General features: G+C 40.1%; 1 protein-coding gene across 1 annotated transcript; it reads left to right on the top strand.

Moving 5' to 3' along the window:
• The first annotated feature begins 2,533 nt into the window (after nucleotides 1–2,533).
• use1 (unconventional SNARE in the ER 1 homolog (S. cerevisiae)) lies at nucleotides 2,534–19,229 on the top strand. The gene is made up of 8 exons (XM_061976449.2): nucleotides 2,534–2,684; nucleotides 9,655–9,704; nucleotides 9,823–9,901; nucleotides 14,911–15,063; nucleotides 15,360–15,375; nucleotides 15,456–15,477; nucleotides 15,543–15,705; nucleotides 18,735–19,229. The coding sequence occupies exons 1-8, from the start codon at nucleotides 2,586–2,588 to the stop codon at nucleotides 18,915–18,917; spliced, it is 765 nt and encodes a 254-aa protein (XP_061832433.1). The 5' UTR covers nucleotides 2,534–2,585; the 3' UTR covers nucleotides 18,918–19,229.
• The last annotated feature ends 589 nt before the right edge of the window (nucleotides 19,230–19,818 follow it).

Raw genomic sequence — 19,818 nt, forward strand, 5'->3', positions numbered from 1 at the left:
GGTCAATTGTACGGAATATGTACTGTACTGTGCAATCTACTAATAAAAGTTCCAATCAATCAATCAAAAGTGTGAAGGAAAAAAAGACCCTTTTTTATTTCAACCGTACATCCCGTCAAAAGCCTAAAACTGACTGCACAGTTCCTGTCTTCACAATAAAAGTGCCGCTCCATCGCGCCTGCGCTTTCAAAACAAGAGTCTCCGAAAGCCAGCGCAAACAAGCTAGCAAGCTACGGAGTTTGCCGCCAATGTATTTCTTGTAAAGTGTATAAAAACGAATATGGAAGCTGGACAAATAAGATGCCAAAAACCAACCACTTTCATGTGGTATTAGACAGAAAGGAGGAACTTTTCTTCTCCTCCATTTGAAAACGTGGACGCTATCATCACTACTGTCTGATTACAATCAATGCAAGTCATCAGAATCAGGTAATACACCAACTTATATTCTTGTCTTCATGAAAGAAAGGAATCTATATGTGTTAAACATGCATGTATATTCATTAAAACACCTTTAACATGTAAACAAAAACAGCTAAATAAATACATATAAATTATATACTGTATATATCAATGTATATGTATGTGTATATATATATATATGTGTGTGTATGTTACTCATCAGTTACTCAGTACTTGAGTAGTTTTTTCACAACATACTTTTTACTTTTACTCAAGTAAATATTTGGGTGACTACTCCTTACTTTTACTTGAGTAATAAATCTCTAAAGTAACAGTACTCTTACTTGAGTACAATTTCTGGCTACTCTACCCACCTCTGCTCACATTCGGAAGATTTGCAGTCACAACTTTCACAATAAATGCAGTCGCAGGAGTGTCTTTAAAAGGGTAAAATGCGTGCATGTGGGGTTTTGTGCCGCTTAAGTACAAGATGAACTTCCGAAAATTATGAAATGTCCTTGTACAACATATTATAAATACACATTATGCACAACATAAACACAGTTAAATGATATATACAGTAAAGGCATGTGAAATATCCTTGTATTCCAGTAAAAAATTTAAATTTGGAACACAGCATCATCGTTTTCACAGCTCTTTGGTTGTTAGAGATAGGGCAGGGCCGACATCCGGGCAACTGAGCTACATACGGGTTCTTCGAGCCATAGCAACCTGACTGGCGTTGAAAACAAACCGTCGCCATTACTCTTTAACCTGTCGACCTGCGCTGATTAAACCCGTCATTCTGCCTCCAAAATGCCAAAAAACTGTTGTTGTTTTTGGTTGTGCAAACCACAACTGGAAACAGGGAAAACAAAGGTGGTATTTTGTTCTGCCAAAGCGTGCTAAAAGCCCACAGAGACGAGACAAATGGCTCGCAGCTTTACACCGGGAAAACCAGGACGGTTCTCACTGGAGTCCCCCAAAATCCCGGGTCGTGTGTTCGGATCACTTCGTTTCTGGTAAATATAAGGAACAAAAATCCACCTTCTTAACCACAACTTGGCTATACCGTCCATGCTAATGTTGAACCCGTTGAATTTTTACTGAATAACGTTCGACAGCTGAAGTTGTTGTTGTTGCACAACAATAACATACGGTATAAAGGCTATTTCCAGTCATTCAGCAAATAATAAATCATAATACTGAACTGAATTTGAATGAGCTCTCTACAGATTCTTCAGATTCTTCTTCTTCTTCTTCCCCAGGGCCATAACCATCCTGAACGGACTGCCCCATTGTCCCTCATAACTGCCTTCTCTTCGGTGCAATAACCCATTCCACCAACCACCCTGTTTTTGTTTTGTTTTTTCATGTATATATTCATTTCACACCATATTCATTGCACTTCTACATTTTTTATATTTCTATATATTTGCACATTGTTTTTCTAGCATGCACACATCGCACTGTATGGAATGGCCTCAATCTCGTTACCTTGCGTAATGACAATAAAGCTGATTCTGATATAATAAATATACAGATACTGGTAGCCACCGTGTCATCCTTATCATTTATCAACATACCTTGGGTGATTTAACAATTTTTATGTGATTTATTCGTTATATAACAACCGACCTGGTGCGCTTGTGAGGTAGACATAAAGATTTCCAAATTCCATGTCCGGCCATTGTGTAGGATTATCAGTCCACGCATCTGCTGGAAGGCGGTAAGGGCAGTCGTTTAATCCAACTACAGAACATTTTAACTCGTATCTTAACCTAGCCTCACTGGAAAGACTATTTACATAATCATACGCCAATTTAGAACAGTTTAAAATGCCGTGAAACCTCGTTAAATGCCTTTTCTGTCAATGCTGTGTTCGCTGTGAGCTGGTTTGTTTTCAACGAATTCAATATGGCGACCGCGTTGCTAGGGGATTGGCAGGCGGAAGTGACGTAGGTCCGCCTTCGCCTATAGAGAGTGTTTTAACGTAGAGTTCTAATTCTTTTTTTAAAGGCACAAAAAACAGGTCGGGTATTGAGAAACTTACATTTATGATTATAAAACTTAGCCAATAGTATCATGAGGTTGCGAATGTATCTGTCAACATGACGTCGTAACACCGCGACGTGCCGCCTGTCAACATGACGTCGTAACACCGCGACGTGCCGCCTGTCAACATGACGTCCAGACTGGAGATCAACTTTGTGCGTTTATTATCTCGCTGTGAGTGCATCGCTTCTGATAAACGCGCCGAGGCGGAGTGGAGGCTGGAGAAGGTGAGTTAGTACAACAATGTTGTCTTGTGTTCCATTGCCGCAAGCGAGGGTTAGCATGAATTGTGTTAGCTTTGTTGCTGAAGCCACGTCGTCATGGAAGTTATATTTCTTATTATTCTTCTTATTTATCTTTTTATTAGCTCTTACGTCATGTCAAATATTCCCACTTAGCATGATCACTGTGAGCATTCTACTAGATCAGTGGTTCTTAACCTTGCTGGAGGTACCCAACCCCAGCAGTTTCATATGCGCATTCACCGAACCCTTCTTTATATTTGTTCTTAATTTATAAATATTAATCATGAAATTGTGTTATTATGTTACAAAATACTAATAAAGATATATTTTACAAACAACATGGATGTGTACATACACATCCATGTTTACATCTCATTGTGCAACATGTGAATGTTTTAGTGGGAACTAAATGCGATATCGGAAAGGGGTACAAATTATTTCCAAAGCAGGACCTTCACCCACAGGCCCGGCCCTAACCAATCTGGCGCCCTAGGCAAGATTTTAGGTGGCGCCCCCCCACATCGGCAGTGAAGTGTATATACTCACAAGAAACCGAATAGCTTTGTCTTTGACCTTTTTTTTTTTACTTACAACTATATCTAATATATAAAGGGGTGGAAAAGTGACTATTACCTGCATGGCAAACATTAGCTAACCAGAAGGCAATAACAATGTAAACAAAAAACACCTGCTTAAAAGATCTAATACAATTGTCCCTAACGTTACATTATTATTTTCCATAACAATTTAGCCCCCTCCACAATATCAACCCGACGTTAAAACAGATTATAGATTAGCAATTGCCGAATCATGTAACATTAGCTTAATGCTAAAAAGCCAGGTTACTATCACATTCTGTAACAGACAAATCATTTCATGTAGGCTAACGTTACCTACCTGCTACCTCTGTCTTTTCTCGTTTCTCCTCCTCTTCTTTTCTCTTTTTTCTTCCCTGGGCACCTGACAGTTTTGGCCGTTTTGACATCTTGTGTTGATTTTTTGATGTGGTGACGTCCAAAAAGAGTCATGATACGGGAAGGGAGGGGCGCACCATGCGGGGGGTTCCCCCCGGTGGGGGGGGCGTAATGTTGTAACAAATAATATTTCTATTAAATAGGCTTTACTTTGCATTTTAATTAACGTGGGATTATTTTTTGTATTTAGAAATAATAGTACCAACTTTTATTTTTATTTTTTTTTTCTCCAGCATTTGTGGCACTGGCGTGGCGCCCCCTGGTGGACGGCGCCCTTAGCATTTGCCTATATGGCCTATGCCACGGGCCGGCCCTGTTCACCCAGACATACAAACCCCGTTTCCATATAAGTTGGGAAGTTGTGTTATGTAGCCGAGCTAAATTTTATTCTATTTTATTTTAATTTTGGTCATTTATTCACATCATTTTTTTGTGGTGAACTTCCCCAAAAGTGTTTCTCGTTGTAAATAGGTTCCACTCTATTATTTTCCATTACATACCTTTTTGTTTCCCTGGGGGGTGATTTGGCGTTGCACCTTTGTGACCAGCTTCAGTGAGCACTGACGCTCGGAGCTGGTAAGTCACGTTTATGTCTCTCTCCCTTTGTTTTTTTTTTGTTTTTTTTTGTTTTTAGTGGAGAGAGATCGTTTTTGCCGTGGACTGTGTGTGACGCCCCGTTGTTTTTGTTTCTATTCAAAAAAGGTATGTATGTTATGATGTATTTTTGACATAGTTTATTGTATAAAAAATATAAAAAGAGTCGATGTGGGTGGGAAAGATGAGGTGTATTACTGCACATTTTAAGGATCATTTTTCTTAATATATATTGTTATTTGCTGAAGTATATATTTTATATACTGTGTTTTATTTAATTGAGACTATTTTATGCTTTATTTACCTTTTCACTATTATTATTATTATTACTATTTTAGTTATTATTATTATTATTATTTCCACATTAAGAATATATAATTGAATTGAGTGAGCACTGACGCTCGGAGCTGTGGAGAGAGATCGTTTTTGCCGTGGACTGTGTGTGACGCCCCGTTGTTTTTGTTTCTATTCAAAAAAGGTGAATAAACCCTCCATGATTCAACCCCTGAGTGTGCGCCTCACTACAAGATACACAACGCAGAACAGTGACTGTTACAAAATGGTATATAAATATAAACAGAATACAGAGTCCCACAAGTCCCGCCGCGTTCCACCAGAGTCTGGGGGTGCCTGACACGTCCACAACGCACCCAGCAAAGTCGCACTGTGAGTGGGGAAGAAAAGTTGTAAAAGTGGGCAAAAGTCCCGAAATTGATCAAAAATCACACCCAGGTTCGAGTCCCGCCGCGTCTCACCCGAGTCCGGGGGTGCCTGACATGTCCAGCAAAGTCGCACTGTGAGTGGGGGAAAAAAGTTGGGAAAGTTGGCAAAAGTCCCGAAAATGATCAAAAAGCACACCCAGGTTCGAATGATTTGCAAATCCTTGTCAACCCATATTCAATTGAATGCACTACAAAGACAAGATATTTAGATACTGAAATTGAGTGAGCCTATGGCTTTGCACTTTGTTTATTTTATATATATATATATATATATATATATATATATATATATATATATATATATATATATATATATTGCATTCTATTTTAGTTACTTTGAATTTATAACCCCCTGGCGCTGCTTTGTACTCCTTTGTACCGTTTTGTATTATTTTTGTACTTATTTTGATTATTGTGGCTCCTTGGTGGAAAAAAAGCTGGTCGGAATAAACACATTGCTTGTATAAAGCATCTGATCAGTACAACCCACACCACAAATGAAATGAGCTCAAATATACCTACAAACGAAGCATAATGATGTACCGTATTTTTGGAGTATAAGTCGCACCGGAGTATAAGTCGCACCTGCCGAAAAGGCATAATAAAGAACGAAAAAACCATATATAAATCGCACTGGAGCCCGGCCAAACTATGAAAAAAACTGCGACTTATAGTCCGAAAAATACGGTACACAGCTCGCCTAAAGCATGTTAGCGTCGATTATTAGCACGCCGCGCAAGTAAAGTAACATCAACAAAGCTCACCTTTGTGCATTCACGCACAGCATAAAAGGTTTGGTGGACAAAATGAGGCAAAGGAGTGGCATAAAACAAGCCTTTCTGTGGCAGCATTGGAGTAAGTTGTACATGTACACAACTACAGTGAGTTCAACTGCGGAAATAAGTAGGACAAAACAGCGCCCGTCAAATAGTGTCATCAGTGAAGCCTAAAACAAGCATTTCTGTGGCAGCGTCGGAGTAAGTTGTACATGTACACAACTACGGTGAGTTCAAGGACTGCGGAAATAAGTAGGACAAAACAGCGCTCGTCAAATAGTGTCATCAGTGAAGCCTAAAACAAGCATTTCTGTGGCAGCGTCGGAGTAAGTTGTACATGTACACAACTACGGTGAGTTCAAGGACTGCGGAAATAAGTAGGACAAAACAGCGCTCGTCAAATAGTGTCATCAGTGAAGCCTAAACATAAAACAAGCATTTCTGTGGCAGCGTCGGAGTAAGTTGTACATGTACACAACTACGGTGAGTTCAAGGACTGCGGAAATAAGTAGGACAAAACAGCGCTCGTCAAATAGTGTCATCGGTGAAGCCTAAACATAAAACAAGCATTTCTGTGGCAGCGTCGGAGTAAGTTGTACATGTACACAACTACGGTGAGTTCAAGGACTGCGGAAATAAGTAGGACAAAACAGCGCTCGTCAAATAGTGTCATCAGTGAAGCCTAAACATAAAACAAGCATTTCTGTGGCAGCGTCGGAGTAAGTTGTACATGTACGCAACTACGGCGAGTTCAAGGACTGCGGAAATAAGTAGGACAAAACAGTGCTCGTCAAATAGTGTCATCAGTGAAGCCTAAACATAAAACAAGCATTTCTGTGGCAGCGTCGGAGTAAGTTGTACATGTACACAACTACGGTGAGTTCAAGGACTGCGGAAATAAGTAGGACAAAACAGCGCTCGTCAAATAGTGTCATCAGTGAAGCCTAAAACAAGCATTTCTGTGGCAGCGTCGAAGTAAGTTGTACATGTACACAACTACGGTGAGTTCAAGGACTGCGGAAATAAGTAGGACAAAACAGCGCTCGTCAAATAGTGTCATCGGTGAAGCCTAAACATAAAACAAGCATTTCTGTGGCAGCGTCGGAGTAAGTTGTACATGTACACAACTACGGTGAGTTCAAGGACTGCGGAAATAAGTAGGACAAAACAGCGCTCGTCAAATAGTGTCATCGGTGAAGCCTAAACATAAAACAAGCATTTCTGTGGCAGCGTCGGAGTAAGTTGTACATGTACACAACTACGGTGAGTTCAAGGACTGCGGAAATAAGTAGGACAAAACAGCGCTCGTCAAATAGTGTCATCAGTGAAGCCTAAACATAAAACAAGCATTTCTGTGGCAGCGTCGGAGTAAGTTGTACATGTACACAACTACGGTGAGTTCAAGGACTGCGGAAATAAGTAGGACAAAACAGCGCTCGTCAAATAGTGTCATCGGTGAAGCCTAAACATAAAACAAACATTTCTGTGGCAGCGTCGGAGTAAGTTGTACATGTACACAACTACGGTGAGTTCAAGGACTGCGGAAATAAGTAGGACAAAACAGCGCTCGTCAAATAGTGTCATCAGTGAAGCCTAAAACAAGCATTTCTGTGGCAGCGTCGGAGTAAGTTGTACATGTACACAACTACGGTGAGTTCAAGGACTGCGGAAATAAGTAGGACAAAACAGCGCTCGTCAAATAGTGTCATCAGTGAAGCCTAAACATAAAACAAGCATTTCTGTGGCAGCGTCGGAGTAAGTTGTACATGTACACAACTACGGTGAGTTCAAGGACTGCGGAAATAAGTAGGACAAAACAGCGCTCGTCAAATAGTGTCATCGGTGAAGCCTAAACATAAAACAAGCATTTCTGTGGCAGCGTCGGAGTAAGTTGTACATGTACACAACTACGGTGAGTTCAAGGACTGCGGAAATAAGTAGGACAAAACAGCGCTCGTCAAATAGTGTCATCAGTGAAGCCTAAACATAAAACAAGCATTTCTGTGGCAGCGTCGGAGTAAGTTGTACATGTACGCAACTACGGCGAGTTCAAGGACTGCGGAAATAAGTAGGACAAAATAGTGCTCGTCAAATAGTGTCATCAGTGAAGCCTAAACATAAAACAAGCATTTCTGTGGCAGCGTCGGAGTAAGTTGTACATGTACACAACTACGGTGAGTTCAAGGACTGCGGAAATAAGTAGGACAAAACAGCGCTCGTCAAATAGTGTCATCAGTGAAGCCTAAAACAAGCATTTCTGTGGCAGCGTCGAAGTAAGTTGTACATGTACACAACTACGGTGAGTTCAAGGACTGCGGAAATAAGTAGGACAAAACAGCGCTCGTCAAATAGTGTCATCGGTGAAGCCTAAACATAAAACAAGCATTTCTGTGGCAGCGTCGGAGTAAGTTGTACATGTACACAACTACGGTGAGTTCAAGGACTGCGGAAATAAGTAGGACAAAACAGCGCTCGTCAAATAGTGTCATCGGTGAAGCCTAAACATAAAACAAGCATTTCTGTGGCAGCGTCGGAGTAAGTTGTACATGTACACAACTACGGTGAGTTCAAGGACTGCGGAAATAAGTAGGACAAAACAGCGCTCGTCAAATAGTGTCATCAGTGAAGCCTAAACATAAAACAAGCATTTCTGTGGCTGCGTCGGAGTAAGTTGTACATGTACACAACTACGGTGAGTTCAAGGACTGCGGAAATAAGTAGGACAAAACAGCGCTCGTCAAATAGTGTCATCGGTGAAGCCTAAACATAAAACAAACATTTCTGTGGCAGCGTCGGAGTAAGTTGTACATGTACACAACTACGGTGAGTTCAAGGACTGCGGAAATAAGTAGGACAAAACAGCGCCCGTCAAATAGTGTCATCAGTGAAGCCTAAAACAAGCATTTCTGTGGCAGCGTCGGAGTAAGTTGTACATGTACACAACTACGGTGAGTTCAAGGACTGCGGAAATAAGTAGGACAAAACAGCGCCCGTCAAATAGTGTCATCAGTGAAGCCTAAAACAAGCATTTCTGTGGCAGCGTCGGAGTAAGTTGTACATGTACACAACTACGGTGAGTTCAAGGACTGCGGAAATAAGTAGGACAAAACAGCGCTCGTCAAATAGTGTCATCAGTGAAGCCTAAACATAAAACAAGCATTTCTGTGGCAGCGTCGGAGTAAGTTGTACATGTACACAACTACGGTGAGTTCAAGGACTGCGGAAATAAGTAGGACAAAACAGCGCTCGTCAAATAGTGTCATCGGTGAAGCCTAAACATAAAACAAGCATTTCTGTGGCAGCGTCGGAGTAAGTTGTACATGTACACAACTACGGTGAGTTCAAGGACTGCGGAAATAAGTAGGACAAAACAGCGCTCGTCAAATAGTGTCATCAGTGAAGCCTAAAACAAGCATTTCTGTGGCAGCGTCGGAGTAAGTTGTACATGTACACAACTACGGCGAGTTCAAGGACTGCGGAAATAAGTAGGACAAAACAGCGCTCGTCAAATAGTGTCATCAGTGAAGCCTAAACATAAAACAAGCATTTCTGTGGCAGCGTCGGAGTAAGTTGTACATGTACACAACTACGGTGAGTTCAAGGACTGCGGAAATAAGTAGGACAAAACAGCGCTCGTCAAATAGTGTCATCAGTGAAGCCTAAACACAAACATATTAAACAGTGAGGAGGGTTTGTGTCATATTTGTCCTCTTACAGGAACATTAAAACAACAAATATGTTTTTTTTCCATTTTGGTAAAAGCACCAAGGAGCCACTAGGGCGGTGCTAAAGAGACCCTTGTTCTAGAACTACTGAAATCTACTATTATCATATCTTTCGTGCAATTCACATAAGCATCTTGGTAAAAGTTATTTCTTTCTTCTAGTATGTTGGTGCTCTGGAAGAGATGTTGGTGGCCCTGAGGAAAAGCATAAGGTAACAAACACCATAACAGAAATAATAAAGCATGCAATACACAACATCTGGTTTGGCATGAAAGACTAATAACATCTTCCCTGTTATTTCATTTCATTTCTCATTTTGTTTCTTCCAGCAAACCCACAGCAGAAGTCCTGACGGAATACACAAGAAAGGTGGACTTTCTCAAAGGCCTTCTAGAAGCAGAGAAGCTGGTCAGTTGCGAATCTAAGGCAGTGTTTTTCAATCACTGTGCCGCAGCACACTAGTGTGCCGTGGGAGATGATCTAGTTTCACCTATTTGGGTTAAAAATATTGTTTGCAAAGCAGTAATTATAGTCTGCAAATGATGTGTTGTTGTTGAGTGTCGGTGCTGTCTAGAGCTGGGCAGAGTAACCGTGTAATACTCTTCCATATCAGTAGGTGGCAGCAGGTAGCTAATTGCTTTGTAGATGTGGGAAACAGCGGAAGGCAAAGTTAAGGTAAAAAGGTATTTTAATGCTTAAACCAAAAATAAACAAAAGGTGAGTGCCCCTAAGAAAAGGCATTGAAGCTTAGGGAAGGCTATGCAGAACAAAACTACCGTATTTTCCGCACCATAAGCCGCCCTGGGTTATAAGCCGCGCCTTCAATGAACGGCATATTTCAAAACTTTGTCCACCTATAAGCCGCCCCGTGTTATAAGCCGCATCTAACTGCGCTAAAGGGAATGTCAAAAAAACAGTCAGATAGGTCAGTCAAACTTTAATAATATATTAAAAACCAGCGTGATGTGGGCGCGCATGGAGTCGTATATCAACATGGACGGAGCTGCGTGAAAAAAGCCACCCGGCCTCTTCGCGTAAACTTCCCTTAACCACTCGCTCATCTTTTCTTCATCCATCCATCCCTTCCAGTTAGCTTTTATGATGACGCCGACTGGAAAGGTCTCTTTTGGCAAGGTCTTCCTTTTGAATATCACCATGGGTGGAAGTTTCTGGCCATTAGCATGGCAAGCTAGAACCACAGTGAAGGATGACTTCTCATTCCCTGTGGTGCGAATATTCACCGTACGTGCTCCCGTTGTATCCACAGTGCGGTTCACAGGAATATCAAAAGTCAGTGGAACCTCGTCCATGTTGATAATGTTCTCTGGCCGGATCTTTTTTTCAGCTATCTTGTTTTTACAATATGCACGGAAAGTAGCCAGCTTTTCTTGAAAGTCTTTAGGCAGTTGCTGTGAAATAGTAGTCCGTGTGCGGATGGAGAGATTGCGTCTTTTCATGAACCGGAAACCTGTCGCTTAGTAGGAGCCATTTTGTGGTCTTTACAGATGTAAACACACAAAGGAAATGAAATGTAATATCCGCGCGCTTCTTCTTCTTCTACGGGGGTGGGTGGTTGCTTACAGTAGAAGAAGAAGCGCTTCCTCTTCTATGGGGGCGGGTGCTTACCATAGAAGAAGAAGCGCTTCCTCTTCTACGGGGAAAAAAGATGGCGGCTGTTTACCGTAGTTGCGAGACCTAAACTTTATGAAAATGAATCTTAATATTAATCCATATATAAAGCGCACCGGGTTATAAGCCGCACTGTCAGCTTTTGAGTAAATTTGTGGTTTTTAAGTGCGGCTAATAGTGCGGAAAATACGGTAAAACTGAACTGGCTACAAAGTAAACAAAAACAGAATGCTGGACGACAGCAAAGACTTACTGTGGAGCAAAGACGGCGTCCACAAAGTACATCCGAACATGACATGACAATCAACAATGTCCCCACAAAGAAGGATTAAAAACAACTGAAATATTCTTGATTGCTAAAACAAAGTAGATGCGGGAAATATCGCTCAAAGGAAGACATGAAACTGCTACAGGAAAAAAACAAAAGAAGAGAAAAAGCCACCAAAATAGGAGCGCAAGACAAGAAGTAAAACACTACACACAGGAAAACAGCAAAAAAGTCCAAATAAGTCAGGGTGTGATGTGACAGGTGGTGACAGTACACCTACTTTGAGACAAGAGCTATAGTGATGGTTATGCTTTAAAGTCATATGCAACAATTGCCACAATGACTTTTTACTGTCAACTGAGTTTCGTTTTTTTTAATGATTTCTGCTGGTGGTGTGCCAATGCAAAAAATGTGCCTTGGCTCAAAAAAGGTTGAAAAACACTGTTCTAAGGCATGAGTAATGTAATGTCCAGTCATTTCCAAATAGGAGTAGTAATAATATATCTTATTTCAGGGCTGGCCCAAGTTTTTTTTCACAAAGGAAAAATTTAAATGGCCTTTTTGATATTTTTCTATTTTAAAACCAATATGTCCATTTTTTTCTAACCCTGAGCTAGTGATGTCACCATATCAGGGTTATTGTGACCAAAATGATCACGGTTATCATTATTATCGCGGTCATTTTAAATGTTTAGTTTAGTTTATTAAGGATCCCCATTAGTCTACACTGCAGTGGAGACTATTCTTCCTGGGGTGCAGGCAAAAAACATCACAAAACAAAAGATTACAATGCAGTGCAACATGATCAAATAATAAAATGTGGTAATACAAAAATAGCAACAACAAAGAACCAAAAAAAACCAATAACTTTGAGTTTACATACTAATGTTCATACTAAAGATAAAAAGAGCAATATATGAATGTGCTCAAAATGTTCAAAAACGACTTATACTGAAATCCTTTAACCAAGTTTTATTAAAAAAACAAAAACAAAAAAACAACACATCAAAAATGTACTGTATGTATGTACCTCAAGTAGAAAGCTGAATGTGCATATGAAAGCAACACAAGCATTATAAACAAAGTAATATGGCAGAATCAAAATAATACTACAATAAATACAAATAAATGGCACCTTATGGATATAAGACCTAACTGCACTTTTTGTCCATATATATAAAAACAGTGTTCATCTATGAGGTCTAGTCTTACACATAGGACTGCACGATTATGGACAAAATAATAATTAAGATTATCTTTATCAATATTGAAATCATGATTATTCAAAGCTCTTTTTTCCTTAACTTTCAATGCTTGAATCTCTACATCAACTTCAATTTTATAAAAAAAAAAAATTTTCATACAAATAATGTGGCGGGTCAGATTTGGCAGATGACCATCCATCCATCCATTTTCTACCGCTTGTCCCTTTTGGGGCGGCGGGGGGTGCTGGAGCCTATCTCAGCTGCATTCGGGTGGAATGCAGCGAAGACCCTGGACAAGTCGCCACCTCATCGCAGAGGACAGATGACATTTTTTAAATTTATATACATATATATATATACAGGTAAAAGCCAGTAAATTAGAATATTTTGAAAAACTTGATTTATTTCAGTAATTGCATTCAAAAGGTGTAACTTGTACATTATATTTATTCATTGCACACAGACTGATGCATTCAAATGTTTATTTCATTTAATTTTGACGATTTGAAGTGGCAACAAATGAAAATCCAAAATTCCGTGTGTCACAAAATTAGAATATTACTTAAGGCTAATACAAAAAAGGGATTTTTAGAAATGTTGGCCAACTGAAAAGTATGAAAATGAAAAATATGAGCATGTACAATACTCAATACTTGGTTGGAGCTCCTTTTGCCTCAATTACTGCGTTAATGCGGCGTGGCATGGAGTCCATGAGTTTCTGGCACTGCTCAGGTGTTATGAGAGCCCAGGTTGCTCTGATAGTGGCCTTCAACTCTTCTGCGTTTTTGGGTCTGGCATTCTGCATCTTCCTTTTCACAATACCCCACAGATTTTCTATGGGGCTAAGGTCAGGGGAGTTGGCGGACCAATTTAGAACAGAAATACCATGGTCCGTAAACCAGGCACGGGTAGATTTTGCGCTGTGTGCAGGCGCCAAGTCCTGTTGGAACTTGAAATCTCCATCTCCATAGAGCAGGTCAGCAGCAGGAAGCATGAAGTGCTCTAAAACTTGCTGGTAGATGGCTGCGTTGACCCTGGATCTCAGGAAACAGAGTGGACCGACACCAGCAGATGACATGGCACCCCAAACCATCAAGGATGGTGGAAACTTTACACTAGACTTCAGGCAACGTGGATCCTGTGCCTCTCCTGTCTTCCTCCAGACTCTGGGACCTCGATTTCCAAAGGAAATGCAACATTTGCATGGTTGGGTGATGGTTTGGGGTGCCATGTCATCTGCTGGTGTCGGTCCACTCTGTTTCCTGAGATCCAGGGTCAACGCAGCCGTCTACCAGCAAGTTTTAGAGCACTTCATGCTTCCTGCTGCTGACCTGCTCTATGGAGATGGAGATTTCAAGTTCCAACAGGACTTGGCGCCTGCACACAGCGCAAAATCTACCCGTGCCTGGTTTACGGACCATGGTATTTCTGTTCTAAATTGGCCCGCCAACTCCCCTGACCTTAGCCCCATAGAAAATCTGTGGGGTATTGTGAAAAGGAAGATGCAGAATGCCAGACCCAAAAACGCAGAAGAGTTGAAGGCCACTATCAGAGCAACCTGGGCTCTCATAACACCTGAGCAGTGCCAGAAACTCATCGACTCCATGCCACGCCGCATTAACGCAGTAATTGAGGCAAAAGGAGCTCCAACCAAGTATTGAGTATTGTACATGCTCATATTTTTCATTTTCATACTTTTCAGTTGGCCAACATTTCTAAAAATCCCTTTTTTGTATTAGCCTTAAGTAATATTCTAATTTTGTGACACACGGAATTTTGGATTTTCATTTGTTGCCACTTCAAATCATCAAAATTAAATGAAATAAACATTTGAATGCATCAGTCTGTGTGCAATGAATAAATATAATGTACAAGTTACACCTTTTGAATGCAATTACTGAAATAAATCAAGTTTTTCAAAATATTCTAATTTACTGGCTTTTACCTGTATATATATATATATATTGTACATTAACAATATATTATTTTTACATAAGCTGCAAAAAAAATATTTAAATTTTACTTTAAAAACTGGCAGCTCAGTCACCAGAATTTTTTAACAATGAGTAATATATATATATATTACTCTTTGTTAAATGCGGCCCTCTGAGGGCAACCATAACTGCGATGTGGCCCTCAATGAAAAGCAGGTTGACACCCTGATATACCTGAAGGGCAACTATCAGTACAGCCTGTCATTCCAACTCTGTACAGCAGATGGCGTCATCATTCTGTGCAAAGACGTGTCCATTTCAACTATTCCTTGAATAATCCAGATGTACTGTGTAGTCAATCTCATTTTTTTCCCTTCCCAGTCATCCCCGACAGAAAAGGCTCTTGCCAACCAATTCCTGGCTCCCGGGCGCACGCCGACCATCGCCCAGGAGAGGATGCCGGTCACTAAGACGGTCCACATGCAGACCAAGGCTCGATGTACCGGACAGATGAGGGAGCAGCTGCTCGGCACGGTAAGAAATACGCGACTAGACGTGATATTTAAGAAGCAATGACAATTGCCACGGGAGTTCAGAACTTGGTGAGGGTGATGTCAGCAAAAAAAAAAAAAAAATAATAAGTATGGAATGATATCAGTTTGCTTGTAAAATGTCCGATACAAGCAGGCCTGTGTAGTTTTGCAAAACATCTAAATGTCCTCCAATAAGCACATCATTTCTTCTATTTGACTCAAGTCTTTTACAAAAGTGTTATCAAATACTAATAAGTTGTATTGTAAGACTAATTGTACACTTCTTTGTCATGACAGGATTTGTCCAGCAAAGGTAAGAAGTAGCACAGCTTCATCATTCATTATTGATTATGTTGCAGCTTTAACGTGACTTTGTCTTCTCCTCTTGTGCAGAAACAGACCTGCGCAACAGAAGGTAAAGCACTATAAATCACTGTTGTATTAATTATGATTAATGACGCGGTCCTGGTCCTGGTCCAGAGGTCTGCCGCTGGACGAGCGTCAGTCTGCCGCCGAGCTGGACGCCATCTTGGCGCACCAGCACAACCTGCAGGAGAAGATCGCCGAGGACATGCTGAACCTGGCCAGGAACCTGAAGAACAACACCCTGGCTGCACAGAGCATCATCAAGCAGGACAACCAGGTTGTTGTTGTTTGACATGTTGCTGCAGACCGCGCTGCAGTAGCAGCGTTGGTCCACTAGGGGGCGCCACATTACTTACATTGGAACCACAGAAATCTTAACTCCTTTTTATACGTTTATTTTTATTTTTTTATTTCAATCCAATCCACTTTATTTCTAAAGCACATTTAAACAACAACAATGTTTCCAACGTGCTGCACAAAAATATTAAAAACAAGATTGAAATCGCTCCACCAATGACTGAATAAAAACAAAATAAATAAATTTAAAACCAATAAAAAAAAAAAAAAGATTAAAAACTAATTATTTTTTTATTAAATTATATTACTTTTTCTTACTGACCAATTATCTTTTTAATGTATTTTCCCGTTGCATGTTTTTATACGTTTATCTTTATTTTTTTATTTCAATCCAATCCACTTTATTTCTAAAGCACATTTAAACAACAACAATGTTTCCAACGTGCTGCACAAAAATATTAAAAACAAGATTCAAATCGCTCCACCAATGACTGAATAAAAAAATAAAAAATAAATTTAAAACCAAAAAAAAAAAAAAAAAAGATTAAAAACTAATTATTTTTGTATTAATTTATATTACTTTTTCTTACTGACCAATTAGCTTTTTAATGTATTTTGGTTTTGTTTTATTTATGTATAGAGAAACACTTTAAAAAAGTACATTTTTTAACAATCGGGCCAATTCAGCAACATTTATCAACACAACAATTCCAATTTTTTTCCCCCCCCAGACAACTTGTTGCTAGGCAGATTAAGAAGTTTGTATTAGGCCAGTGAAATGAACACTTTATTTTTCAATAGAATCAAAAAGGAATATGGGGACAAATCAAACAAATGTTTATAAACAATTGAAAATTAAGTTATGCGCATTAGGAATGTTTCGATCAGGTTTTATTTTGCCAATATTGATCAAACCGATGACATGTACTAACTGTGGATCTTTAAATGTGTTTATAGAGAGTGCACAGTGTAACAATGTCAACACTATATTAAAAGTATCTTCCATCAGATGCAATTGTTTGATCAAAACAAATTCAATAGTACACAATAACTAAACAAAAGTAAAAACTACTATCAACTACTCTTTTAGATATTTTGCCCCCCCCCCCCCCCAAAAAAAAGAGAGTCCCTGAATTTGTAAACATTGACACAAATGACCAAAAACTGATTTTTTTTTCAAAACCAAATGTTGAATCTCTCTGATATCAATCTGATACTGATACTGCTGCTAATGGAACCTCTGGACAATTTTCAAATGTGTTATGACAGAACTTAAGAGGAGCCTAATGGTATAAAAAAAAAAAGGATATATTTGTTTAGAAAATGACAAATAATTAAATGTCCGTCGCATGCTTTTATTTAAAAATAATAATAATAATTAAAGCTGCAAGCAGCATTGGTCGGGCCCGCGTATTTGGCAGGTGCTAGTCCTAAATGTCCCAATACTTTTGTCCAGTGATAGTCATAAGTGTCCCAATACTTTTGTCTACTTTTAGTCTGAAGTGTCCCAAGACTTTTGTCTAGTGTACCTACCTTGTCTGCATTGTGTGGGCACGTTGGTGCTTCCTGCTTTTAAGCAGCCATCTTAAAAAAACAGCAGCGCAGCAGCATCAGCGCAGCGGTTCTTTGAAGGCTCATAAAATCAAAACCGGAGCAGTTAGAAAAATGCGCTTCTGTACTTTTATTCACAAGGGTTCAATCTCTCTCCTGTGTTAGTTTGAAGGCGAAACGACAAACGCGCTCAGAGGAGATAGATTTTGAAGGAAGGTGACCGTTTTTTACAAAAAATTTGTTTTGAAGGGGGAATAGCAAACTTCCTGTTGATTTTTGCTGGGGGTTGTCAATTCATGAAATGTAGGTCTAAGTGAGACCTACATAGAGGTTGTTTCATGTCTTTCCGACTTTCCCAGTGGGAGTTACAGGCAGTTTTGTCATTTTTTTCTTCCGAGGAGCAGTTTTTTCTCCGTTTTATTCAGCGCAATTTAGACATTTGGGGTTAGGTTTTTTTCATTAGATCGCAATTTTTGCCAGTCCTGATGTGTGTGTTCAGTTTGGTGAGTTTTGAAGCATGTTAAGGGGGTCAAATTACAGCTCAAAGAGGCAAAAGTGACTGTTTTTAGTACTTTTTTGTCTTGAAGGGGGAATTGCCAACTTCCTGTTGATTTTTGCCCGAGGAAATTAATTAATGAAAAGTAGGTCTAAGTAAGACCTACATAAAGGTTTTTGTTTCATGTCTCTACAACATTCGTACTGGGAGTTATAAGCAGTTTTCCTTCTAAGGGGCGCTAGAGCGCAATTTTGAGTTTTGGGGTTTGGTTTTTTGATAAAAAGTTTTGCCGTATATTACTGATGTGTGTGTAAAAATTGGTGAGTTTTGAAGTATGCTAAGGGGGTCAAATTACAGCGCAAAGTTGCGGAAGAATAATAATAATAAAACCTTACGAATTCAATAGGTCCTTATGTCCCATTGTATAAGGACTCCCTTTGGGAGTCCTTATACAATGGGCCATGCGGGCCCTAATTACAAATTCAATAGGTCCTTATGTCCCATTGCATAAGGGAGTCCTTATGCAATGGGCCATGCGGGCCCTAAAAAACCTCACAATTTCAATAGGTCCTTATGTCCTATTGCAAAAGGACTCCCGTTGGGATTCCTTTTACAATGGGCCATGCGGGCCCTAATAATGAATTACATTTGTAACGCACTTTACATTTGTTAAAATCTCAAAGTGCTAAGTATAAAAATAAATAAATGAATAGAAAATTAGAATATATAATAAAAATAGAAATGAAAGCACAAGATAAAACAGAAACATAGATAAAAATAGAAATAAAAGCACTGAATAAAACAGTGTATTTAAAAATAAGAAGGCAGAGAAATGAGATAAAAGCTGTGCTAAAAAGGTGACTTTTTAGTCCCTTCTTAAAACGGTCGACAGACTGTTTTTGTAAGCGTGACAAAAGTGTGAACAAGAAACATTCATCACGTCTTCTCTTCCCCCCGCCCAGACTCTGGGTCAGTCCATGCGTCAGGCGGACGTCAACTTGGAGAAGCTGAAGACGGAGTCGGAGCGCCTGGAGCAGCACGCCAAGAAGTCTGTCAACTGGCTGCTGTGGCTCATGCTGGTCCTGGTCTCCTTCACCTTCATCAGCATGATCCTCTTCATCAGACTCTTCCCCCGCCTCAGATGAGCAACACTTTCAGGTCATGTCTCATCGCCATCAGGTCAGCCTCCGGTCGTCACAGCAACGCTTTTCCCTTACCAAGTCTGGAACAATTCCCACACACACACACACACACACACATCCTGACACTAGTGTAAAGTCAAGTATTACTGTACGTAGGTGGTCTAGTACTGAACTGCAATACTGTCTGTCTACACCTAAATAATGATGATAACTCCTCACTCATTCATTATTTGCTCCAACATGACAATAAAACATTTTCCAAGCAGCTTATAAAAAAAGCTCCTCTTTTTATTTGTTCTTATATGACTCAATACTTGACATGTTTTAGCACACTGAAATATCCATCCATCCATCCATCCATCCATCCATCCATCCATCCATCCATCCATCCATCTCCTTCCGCTTATCCAAGGTGGGGTCGCGGGGGCAGCAGCCTAAGCAGAGAAGCCCAGACTTCCCTCTCCCCAGCCACTTGGTCCAGCTCCTCCCGGGAGATCTCGAGGCCTTCCCAGTGTCTTTTGAAATACCCATTCTAAAAAAAAAAACAACATTTTTACATACACATCCAGTGTGTAGCTAGCGATTAGTGCGTTAGCATGATAGTTGTCAAATAGCAATTAGTTAAAAGTTAGAGTAGCAATGATTGTCACACACACACTAGGTGTGGCGAAATTATTCTCTGCATTTGACCCATCACCCTTGATCACCCCCTGGGAGGTGTGGGGAGCAGTGAGCAGCAGCGTTGGCCACGCCCGGGAATCATTTTTGGTGATTCAACCCCCCAATTCCAAGCCTTGATGCTGAGTGCCAAGCAGGGAGGTAATGGCTCCCATTTTTAAAGTCTTTGGTATGACTCGGCCGGGGTTTGAACTCACAACCTACCCATCTCAGGGCGGACACTCTA

This window comes from Nerophis lumbriciformis, linkage group LG14, assembly GCF_033978685.3.
Source record: "Nerophis lumbriciformis linkage group LG14, RoL_Nlum_v2.1, whole genome shotgun sequence".
Taxonomy (NCBI): Eukaryota; Metazoa; Chordata; class Actinopteri; order Syngnathiformes; family Syngnathidae; genus Nerophis; species Nerophis lumbriciformis.

Excerpts from the sequence above, each read along its gene's own strand:
- use1 (XM_061976449.2), top strand. The coding sequence starts at position 2,586 with ATGACGTCCAGACTGGAGATCAACTTTGTGCGTTTATTATCTCGCTGT. Across the intron at positions 9,705-9,822 it reads GCCCTGAGGAAAAGCATAAG|CAAACCCACAGCAGAAGTCC; the intron begins GTAACAAACACC and ends TGTTTCTTCCAG. Across the intron at positions 15,706-18,734 it reads TCATCAAGCAGGACAACCAG|ACTCTGGGTCAGTCCATGCG; the intron begins GTTGTTGTTGTT and ends CCCCCCGCCCAG.